The sequence below is a fragment of the Notothenia coriiceps genome, unplaced genomic scaffold (genome assembly GCF_000735185.1).
Source record: "Notothenia coriiceps isolate Sejong01 unplaced genomic scaffold, NC01 NC01_scaffold00017858, whole genome shotgun sequence".
Taxonomy (NCBI): Eukaryota; Metazoa; Chordata; class Actinopteri; order Perciformes; family Nototheniidae; genus Notothenia; species Notothenia coriiceps.
In genome coordinates, this window is record NW_011350559.1 from 17,874 (window position 1) to 29,011 (window position 11,138).

The following is an 11,138-nucleotide window of genomic DNA, read 5'->3' on the forward strand; positions in this document are numbered from 1 at the left end:
GTTGAAATGTCTGTTTAAAATTAATCGAAGCATCAGACAAAAAAAGCTTTTGAAAATAATATTATATTTTAATTTAGGTCAAAATATAATATTTGTAAACCTGAAGAGTCAGTGCCAGTGCCTCACCAGCCATGAACCTCACTGCAGAAGCTTATATATAGACATCTACTTTTTTTGTGCCCCACCACTTTTGTACATATAAAAACGCCACTGCGAACACAGGATTTGGCTGTCTACAAATAAAGACGGCTCATTTTAATTCTCCCCAAATATATTGAGGCTGAACCTGAACTTTGAATTCTCTGCTCCCATCATAATCTTGGCGATCTTGTTAAAATTGTGAATGCAGAATCAAAAATACTATGTAACTGGTTTGCAGTTAATAAATGATCCCTTAATGTGGCCAAAAAAAATTACATGTTATTCAATACAAAGTCTGAGAGTAGAAATGACTGCATTATACGGATTTGCAATACGGAGATAGAAAAAGTTGGTGCATGTACATTTTTAGGACTGCTTGTTGACGAAAAACTCAATTGGAAGCACCAAATAAGTAAGAACATTCTTGAAGAAAAGATACTCTTTATAACAGTCTATTTCTCCCTTACCTTTACTACTGCTCCGAAATATGGGGAAATACGTACTCAACAAATCTACAAAAAATAATAACATCCCAAAAAAAAGTATTACGAATAGTCTGTGGTGTTGGTAAATATGAACACACAACTCCCATTTAAAAAAAACTCAATCTATTAAAATGTGTTGAGATAGTACAGCTTAAAACAGTACTGATTATGCACAACATTTTCCATAAGAAAATGCCTAATAACATTCAAAAGCAGTTCCAGACCACAGCGTGAACATATGAATGTAAAAAAAGTCACTTGAAAATAAGTGTTCACAATGTTTATATGCAATTATGCATATATTATTATTATTATTATTCATTTGCCAAGTACATGTGTACATATGTATATATTTATATATAGTATTTTCATTTCCAAAAAAAGATAGTTGAAACTGCTATTGACATGTGCAGAAAACGACCCTATATCTAGTTTTCGTATATATATATATATGCATTTATTGTTTTCCTGCCCTAACTTTTATTTAATTTAGTTTTCTTTATTTATTTATTTACTCCTTCATTTCTATACGTTTTTGACGCAATAATGCCGATGTTGTATTAGGATGATGCATGGGAGGGCTACTTTACATAAGCTATGCTTCAGCCCTCCCGCTTCTACTAATTTTGTTCATCTTTGTGTGTATGAATTATACTTTTTTAGTTTTTTGGATGAAAAAAATAAATAATAACTTTCAGCTTGGGGGCCCCCTAGTGGCCGCGGGGGCCCTATGCATCTGAATAGTCCGCCTATAGGAAGAAACGGCCCTGCCTATGAATGTCGTTAGTATACTTATAAACATTTGGGTCTATATTCTCTCACTAGACGGCAAACTGTGAGTGCCTTAGTTCATAATGGCTGTTACCAATACTTGTAGACTTCCCTAAATAATTACACATGTCAGTGGAATGAGGTTAAATAATTACAACAAACAGATGTCACGGCAAAGCAGAGTTTAGTTGACTTTTCAAGATAGATGAGGTTTATTTGTGGTAATGCCACATTCTTCATATAATCAGAACAATTAGAAAGGTGAGCACTGTTACCAGCATAATCTCCAAATGACACAGATAAAATATATCACAATCAGAATGTTAGAAGTACAACAGACAGTTTTGTGCAAAAAATCATCAATACTGTATGTATCCGAAAATTCAGTTCTCCACATCATTCTGGCAGGCTATTCTGAGGAAATGTAAAGAACCAGTAACACATAAATCAGCTCTGAAGTGATTTCCATGCAGTTTCTATAGCACTTTAAAAACATTAGTGCAACTTTATTTCATGTTATTCACCTTGTTATAACATTAGAAATCAGAACTGTCGCTCTGTGGTAAACCTACCCTCCTCCTGCTTTGAATTAAGCTGATATTACTGACAAATTAGCTAGCAGTCATGGAATTCAGCTTTTACCCTAGTCCAAAATAATGATTTAAAAACAGTTTGAGAGAGGGCACCCTATCTTTGGCGCATACCACGAAACGTAGTCACCTTGGTTCTTCGACATCCAAAAGGATTGATTGGTTCTACTTTATGTTTTGGTCATCTGTTCAAATATAAATATAGGTCATTATTGTAATGTAAAAAATAAGGCAGGTTTATTTCATGTTCCCAGTGGGATTTGTCAGCCTATTGTGCATGTCTTCACGTTCCACATATTGTGTAGTGGTTCATATTCTCTCACACAAGGCTGGGCTGCTCAGAGGGATTATAAAACTGACCATTTTAAAAGTGTCTGTGTGCAGCTACACGCAGCTCTCTTCAGTTCATATGGCCTTGACATCGATAAGGTTGCCTTGTTGGTTCCCTTGCCTCAGGGTCTTGATCCCCTGCAGCTTGCGGCCGTGGAGGGTGAAGCGAGACCAGGCTGCCAGCTGGAGCAGGGCACAGGTGATAGGCACGAACACCAACATGTAGAAGCAGCCCAGGCGCACGGGCGGAGTCCCTGAGCCGGAAGCAACGTCAGCCACAGAGACCAGAGAGTCCTTCACGGGGTGCCGATCAAAAATATCATAACCTGGGGAAGAGAAATCCATAATTAATCACATGATCATTCAAGGTACGAAAAACACAAATTAATCAAATCACACATGGAACCATTTCAGAATATATGCCCCTGACACAGCTGTGCAAAAAATGTGTAGAGCAGGATAATTATCCCACTTCTAAACAGGGCCCTTAGAGTAACACAGATCAAATAAGAAAATTGGTATTAGTTGGGAGGCTTAAGGAACTCTTATTTTAATAAAACCTTAGGGGGGTTGTGTATTTGTATTGTGTATTTCTATGATCAAAAGGAGATCCTGAAGTTGGGTATCTTTGTCCTTTATATTTTTAGCATATGGAACTGGAGAAACCTGTAAATAACTGTCTTTTGCGGTATCAAGACAGAAAAAATGCTTTTTTTGTCATTTCAATAATGACAGTTTAATTGGGTTGTGTAACTAAAGAGTCATGTGGTCATTTTTATCCGTTAAATAAAGCAATTTGAATAGGTGTAAATAACATTTGTGTTGGGTATAAGTGAAAGAAAACACTGACAGGTTTCATTTTACACCAAGGCTTATCAAGCATATAGTCTTAAAAAGTTACCACATTCATTGATGCAGACACACATCCGCTTGGAATTCTAGAAATCTGCAGTGTCACTGAGCTACATTCTGCCAGAAAGACACATGAACACAGCCGCTTATTTACACTTCCTTGAGAGGAGTGTTTTCCGTCAGTACCTGTGTAAACACACAGCAGCCAGGTGCCGATGAGAGGGGCGAAGGTCTGGCCAGGTTTGGTCAAAAGGGCGACCATCCCGAAGAGGAGAGCAGAGGTGGCCTGCTGACGTTTATTCACCACAAAGTCCTCGTCCACCAGATCGGAGATAACCAGTTTCAGCAGCTTGCATGTTCCTTCTGTAAACACCCGGTTACTACAGGGGAGAGAAGGTTCTAGTTACAGGCTCCAGCACCAACAGTAAAGTAGTTTGTGAAAAACAAAAGGTCAAGAGTATATTGTTCAGTTCTTTGTTAGAACATTTCCATAACTTGAGGTGTGTCAATCATCTTTCCTAATGTCTATTTGTCCAGTCTTAAAGAATGGGAATGGTTACAGTTTATGTGCATGCTTAGGTGTGCCTGTTTGACTTTAAACCACATTATATTGTGTGGAATACAAAACAACTTAATCACTCTGGGCTGATATGTTTGAGAGAGATAACCAAAAGCATTCACACAGTTGACGACAAATCTCACATATATAAGACTTACAACAAACACTCCATCAGGGATCGGCTACTGATGATGAAGAAAGCATTTCAATCCTGTTTATAACTATAAGTATATAGTCATTCTGTTCCTGTTTATTCTGAACACATAGTTGTTATTTTTGTCTACTCTGTGATATAAGACCTGCTGTTAGTCTGTCTTAAATAGAAGAATGATCCTTACTCTGTTTTGTCTAATTTCTTATTTAAAGAGTAAACTACACCAACATTATTGTTATTTTGAAAAACGTTTTTGTGTGGACTTTTCTCCATTCAAATCAAATATCTATGAATAGAATGTGTTGTGTGTGGTTAGAGATTTCAAAGCCCTTTGAGGTGAGTGACAGAGGCACAAACTGGAGCAAAGTAAACATTTTACCAGGAGGGAAAAATGTCTTGCAGCTAAAAAAAGTTATATTTGGATAAAACGTGTAAACATTTTTTGAGTTAAGCTAAGGGAATACACTGCGACGGAAAGAGTCCTTGGTGTGTCCCTAAGAATATTGCTGTGTTTGTGTATTCAGATTTGAGAAAAATGAACAGAAACAAGCAAACAAAAGTACAAGCGTTCACACATCGGACCCCGTGATGCTTGTGCTGATGTGTGTGTGCGTTGCCATACCTAGCAATGAAGATGCACAGCAGATAAATGTGGTCAGCCCCAGCCAGCAGCATAGCCACACTAAGTCCCAGTTTGAGCATAAATAGCCAGCGGATAACCTGGTAAACACCGTAGCGCTGGCACAGTGTCAGGAAATACAAGTTGTTCAGGTGGGGGGCAATGTAAGAGATGCCTGCGTGGGGGGTAAAAGCAGAACTGAATTAAACAAAAACAAATCAGCGGGGAAAAAAAGCAATTGTAACATAAAGAAGTCGGGTAGCAAATAATATTGAAATGGAAATATATCTCAATAAGATCTGTTTCTTGCATTTTTTTTAATACATCACTGGTTTTCTGAAATATCCCTTATCTTTAATTATGATTTTGGGCCAGATTGGTTCAAATTACCATGATGCATTCATGTAAGAAACTCAAATGGGTTTGCAAAAAGCTTGTATGCAACTAGCTTGCATCATGCCAGTAATGGTAAACATTCTAAATGTGTTTCTCATTTATAATATAAAATAAAGAAAATCACTCTTAGATTTAACAGTTTGTAACTCCCTATAGTGTTAAGCCTTTACAATGCTGCGATTATATATGCGGTATTTATTTGAGTCTGTACTCCCTAGCTGTAGCACTACGAGTCATGACTTCAAAGACCTGAATGTTTTATTTGTTGTCTCTTACCGAGTAAAATAGAACCTGTGGAGGCAGAAATATTGTCAGACAGGAGGTGCTCCAAGAAAAGAGGAAAGAAGTTGCTGTTGAAGTGGCAGTGAAACACCTGCAGGGGGAGCAGAGACAACAGAGAATGGTAAGTAGATACAACAAAAATCAGCTACTGTATCACATGAGAGCGTTATAAAAGTAGTCACAGTTTAGTCTTCTAAGTTAAAGACAAATAAACACACCATTAAGCTTTTATTGTTTAGAGGCTCAGTGATAATCCAGATTTTTCATTTCTAAAAGGGTCAGAAGAGTTTTTAGCACATGTTGTAGTTGTTTGTTGTTTATATCTCACCTGAACAAGGTTCATAGAAACAAACCACATGAAGTTCTTGTGCTTGGAGAGCTGCTTGAGGTACTGTCCAATGGTGACGGGTTTTTCTGGGTTGGTAAGTGGAGCGTTGCCAACATTCAGCCTGAGACAAAAAGAGTTAAGTGAGACGCAGAGGAAAAATAAACACCACAGCTCAAAACCACATCAAGCAGAGTTAAATTCCAAATCCTTACTCTTTAAGTGCCAGGGCTTCGTCCTGTCTTAGACGGACTTCCTTTTGGAAACGATGCTGCAGTAATCGAGACACAAAGACAAATCCCAGGATGGAAAAAGCTGCGAGAGCCACGCAGAAGAGACGGAAGGAGTAGAAATCCTCTTTGTCCCAGAAGGAGTAGGACAGAAAAACGGAGAATGAGCCGAGGGCGCTGAACACGGAGCAGTGGAAGTTGAGGCGCGTGCGGTCGCTGTTGGACACAGCGAGGTCGGCCAGCAGGGCGCTGTGGTGGAGGTCCACCATGGAGAGGAAGCCGTCGTACAGACACAGGCACAGCAGGAACTGCAGGCCAGGTCGGGCCCACGCCACCCAGAAGGCCAGGAAGGAAAGAGCGAAGAGCGGGCCATTGGTGGAGAGGGCCTTCACGCGCTTCAGCACCACCTCTGGATTTGATATCTGAGAGCCGGACCTGGGTGGAGAAACATGAACTGACTTGTTATACTCTGAAACCTTTCTGGTGAAGCCATTCAGAAATACAAAGATCAAACTAAAAATAACTGTTGTTGATGACTGTGTACATTTAAAGTTGATACAAATCAAAGAGAACACTTGTGTATGTGTAGACATTTCCACAGTATAATGTTATTATAACGTCACAAGTTACGACAATACAGTGACACATATGGTTTAATCTCAATAAAGAGCAATCACAGACGGAAGCTTAATGTTTGACAATTCTCGCTCTGACGATGTGTTTACCTAGCCTTTTAAACACGACTGCAGCTGATAAAAGAGGTTACTCTGAAAAAATAGGGTGTGCATGAGTCATAGCTAAGGGGTAATGTGTGCGGGAACCTCAAAATGTAGTAACTGGAGGGATAGAAGGGTGATGGGATGTCAGAATCAAAGAGATCATTTCATAATTGTACAATCCATGTCTATATATTCTAGGGAAATGTCACTATTGAGTTTCAAAACATACCATTTAGCTAATTACACTATGTCGACGTTGGTAAAGCTTTTAGTCATCAGTATCTCTTTGAGTTCTCCACTGAGGTTGTTGATACACATCACTGAAACTATGTAATGCTGATACAAGTCAACAGTTACTTGGTTCTCTTCAGAGACAAAAATAGACTGTAGCTTTAAATGAGTCGTTAAGAATGAGGAAGTTTAACAGGAAACCTGAGACCTAACATGTTTATTGCTTGAATATGTTGCATATCTTGAGAGGCTAAATCACATGTAGTTATAATAATAATAATAATAATAATATCCCATGTCATTGCATTTTCTCAATGGAGCTGGCATCTACTTCATCTTGAATATTTTAAAAAATTAATGTTTTGGTAGCTTGTCTGTAGTCATGTGAGGAAGTCTAATTGTGGAAGTTGTTGTAGTTTCTTTTAAGTAAATATTATTTATCCTAGAAAGGAAGCTGGATACTTACTGAGGAGAGCTGAGGAAGGCACGATCGCTCAGCCAGCCGAAGAGAGGGTCATTCAGACTGTTCCATATGAGGAACACCGTCTGTGGAGCAGCAGAGAGAAGGAGTGATCGTTTATAAGAAATCATCAAATAAAACACAAGAATGGTTTATTTATCAATTAAAGCATGAGATAAAGCTTCTGGGAATTAGAAGAAGTCCCATGGGAGGACTGTGGATCTTAATTAACACATTACTTACAGACTTCAGTTGCCATTTTAATAATTGTGTTATTATAATCAGGCAATTTTATTTCAAGATTTTATTAGACAAATATTAAAGCAGAAATGTTACTTAATATTCTACTTTCAATCAGATATCTAGAACCGACCAATTAGGTTTTGTTATCGGAAATAAATGTGAAAAAAAGTAACCCTGACCTTAAGTTTTCCGTTGATAAACAAATATCATATGCAGGATATCTTGAAGAAAAACAAATTCTGGTTACCCTGCCTTTCCGTGTCTCATTACATGTTCCTTATCCAGATGGTTATAAAAGATAAAGAACTGCATACGAACATGATAGCTACCAAACTGGTTAGCAGGACTCCCATACAGCCATAGAAATCACAGTTGTTGCACGGCAACTGCAAACTAGTGTTTAATTTTACAGGTCAGAATCTAATTTGGATCATGGTTAAGTAATGTTCTTTTAATATGTATATGTGGATCTCTCTGCATCTCTACATCATTGCAAATGAGATTTCCTAGGCTTATATAAAAGTTTAAATGAATGCAATGAACACCTGACACAGTAACAGGTTACTTGTCGTCACTCACCTCTCCCACCCAGAAGGAGACTTTATCGATCTTGTAGATGGACACGAAAGTCTCCACGTAGTAAAGCAGGAACACATTGTGCAGAATGGAGGTGAACAAGGCCAAAGAGCCGTAGAGCACTGCAGTAGAGACAACGCTTTGCCAGCAGCCCCATGCTCTCCGGCCCATTCTTCTTTCTCAATCACTCTGCTGCCTTTTCTCTTTGTGCCACGCTGCAAACATCTCAGGGCCTGGCCGACCCGGGTCACCACCTCAGGGTCGCCTGCAAACATACAGAGCAAGAGGATAAATGGTTATTTTCAGTTCAGTAGACAAACGGTAAAACACATTATTCTCTTCCACTGAAGCAAAAAGACTTGATTTAAATGTTTGGCATTTTCAAATGTAGCGCTAACACATTTCTGAACCTTATTGGAAGTTACAGCATTGTCTCTAATATTGAAATGTCTCAGTCTCAGCAAAGATTCCTGCAGACCAAAAGGAAGTTATTTTCATAGCAATGCTGCAGTAGGTAGTCATTAAAGTTAGTTAGGCCACGGTTCGTTTCTGCTTTGGCCCCCGCCTTTCTTTGGTGAATTTTGTAAAACTATAATTTTTCTCAGCTCTATGTATGACCACTCTCCTGACTTTCCTCCACCTCACCAAAAAGCTGGGCGTCTTAACTGTGAGACTATAAAAGGAAAGTCATATGATACTCAGGCTTTCTATTCAGGCGACGTGCTTTCACTGGGCTTTATTTTCCACGGGTGTCACATTCATAATTGCATTCTGTCGAGGGATGAATCATTTTTAGAAATTGCTGTTCAGTGTGATTTTGAAGGGGATCTGCACCAAACAGAAATGTTTCTTTGAAGAAGACTGTTGAATTATAATGTGAAGTGGAAAACATCTCTGCAGCACCACAATGTTAGTATTACATGTTTGTTGACACAATTCACCTTTAAATAGTTTGTCATTCTTGATTAGAAAATTGCATGAGGCTTTATTGTAATTTGGATAGAATTTCAATAAGTTATGCAGCGTAGTGCTTTGAACATTCACGACGATAAATGTAACTCCCCGTAAAAGATAAGTTCATAATATGTGATTGCTTTAAAGACAAAGAAACTATATGCCATTAAAAGCACCCAATGTTGTCTCCATGTCACATCTCTTTGTGAATGACTGTCTTTTCTCACACAAGCCGAGTTCCCAACAATGAATGTAAATCCTGCTTTCAGTTTGCATAGCCGTAGACGATGTGACACTTTCCTTTCGAAGCTCCTGGTGCAGTCTCACACGTAGCACCCTTGGGAGAAAAATTCCCATCAACAGGCTTCTTACTTCACACCTGACTCCCACATGCTCCGACTTGCCCTGATCTACAAACATGCTCTCACAGCTTGAGTCGGGGTAGCCATAAAATAGCTAACAATAACAGTGTCTCAAGGCAATGTGACTCTTTCTATTAGCTTCAACCACAAAGCATCAAAGAAAACCTTTAAACGGCATATAAGTAGCAGGGAGATAGCAACCTTAGCCAAAGCAACCTCCTTTGGAGTGCAATAAAAAGCTTTCCAACCCTGTTCCTATCAGATCCAAGCAGTAGAGCGGCTGCATTATATCGCATCTCTCACACATGGTCTATCTCACTAAGATTAGAGGTAATCTACCCTGTGGATATACAAATATCCACTTCATGTCCTCTCAGCCACAGCACATCCAGGAGCTGCAGCTTCCACCTGTGGACGTTTATTGGCAGAGTGATCAACCTGTTGTAACTATTCACTCGGATAGCCAAAAGGTGGGATGACCAAACACAGTGCTTGAGCTGCTGATTGATTTCTAGAACACTAGAAAAAGGGGGCATCTTATTCATGAGATTTTTGCACATGGCTATATTAACAATGCAAGCCTTAGTGTGAATTCTGACTACCTGCTTGAATATTATTTGTTTGTATGGGTGTTCACAGTCTTTTTCATCCTTCTTTTCTTTTTGCATATATGATACTGAAATGAAAGTCAGTTTCACTTCCTTATTCCGTATGCAAAGTCTGGATATGTCTCATTTAGAGTCAGACTTTTTAATAAATGGTGTATTGATTTATTCGTCTATGAGTGTCACTATTGCACCTACAATTTTCTAGTTAAACTAAACAATATAACGTCACCACTGATCATGAATTAAATAGTGCTTGAATAAACCAGCCATCCTAATTATTGATATTCTTAATATAAGATACAGTATAATAATCATGTATCCACTATCCGTTATGTTTACTTCCAGCTAGTAAGCAAGCTATCGTCATTTCATAAGCTTTGACTATTGTTTCTGTCTCTGAGTCTGAACCGGTTCATATTCGATCACAAAGCTTCAACTAACAACCCACATGTTGTGTAGTCTGCTGTGCCTGATAGTAGTAGCTGGTAGGATCGATAAATATGTCTAATGATACAAATATGTATAATACTAGTCTATTATTGGGTTGCAGAGCGTTGCCAACTCAGCTACTGCTAATGGTTAGCACTAGCCAGTCTTATTTAAAGGCTAGTATTAGTTAGCTGGTTAACGTTGAAAGGCTGCCTATCTGGAGATAAACACATTCACAATTAGCTTCAAGTTATTTCTAGATCACGGTAGTATATAAATGTTACGTACCGACAAAAAGGCTGTTAACCAGACCGAATAAAGGGTCTGTTTCTCGGTGGGAAGCGGACTTGTTGGCACAGGCTCTTCCGCTCGTCACCAGCAGCTGTGTCTCGGTGGAGGCGGACAGACAGACTACGTCACGACATCTACAGTCGTCTACTCACGTCCGACGGTCGTAGTGGATGATGTGTAAGCGTGGGTTTCCCGGTAGACAAACAGATAATTTAAAGCGACACCCAGTGCCAATTTCACTAGCACCAGCTCCCCCAGCCTATTCATAAGTGAGTACAACAAGCGCTACCATGAAGAGCCGCTTGACCTGCAGGGTAGTTTTTTCCATTTGCCACATTGTTAGCCACTGAATCTCAGAAGAAAACATTGGTATTTTTATTCAGCAATATTAATAATAATAATCATCATCTTTATTTGTATAGCACCTTTCATACAATAAGTGCAGTTCAAAGTGCTTCACAGTAGACATTGATATCATATAAAATACAGTAACCTAACCAGTAAAAGACATACAAACATCTAAAAATAGCG

At 38.8% G+C, this 11,138-nt stretch overlaps 1 protein-coding gene across 1 annotated transcript; it reads right to left on the reverse strand.

Annotated features, from left to right (window-relative positions):
• Window positions 1–1,564: 1,564 nt before the first annotated feature.
• On the reverse strand, window positions 1,565–10,789 carry mfsd13a (major facilitator superfamily domain containing 13A). The gene is made up of 9 exons (XM_010777206.1): window positions 10,605–10,789; window positions 7,967–8,228; window positions 7,151–7,230; window positions 5,720–6,169; window positions 5,508–5,628; window positions 5,174–5,270; window positions 4,505–4,676; window positions 3,356–3,549; window positions 1,565–2,643 (listed from the first exon to the last, which is right to left on the reverse strand). The coding sequence occupies exons 2-9, from the start codon at window positions 8,132–8,134 to the stop codon at window positions 2,393–2,395; spliced, it is 1,533 nt and encodes a 510-aa protein (XP_010775508.1). The 5' UTR covers window positions 8,135–8,228; window positions 10,605–10,789; the 3' UTR covers window positions 1,565–2,392.
• Window positions 10,790–11,138: the final 349 nt, after the last annotated feature.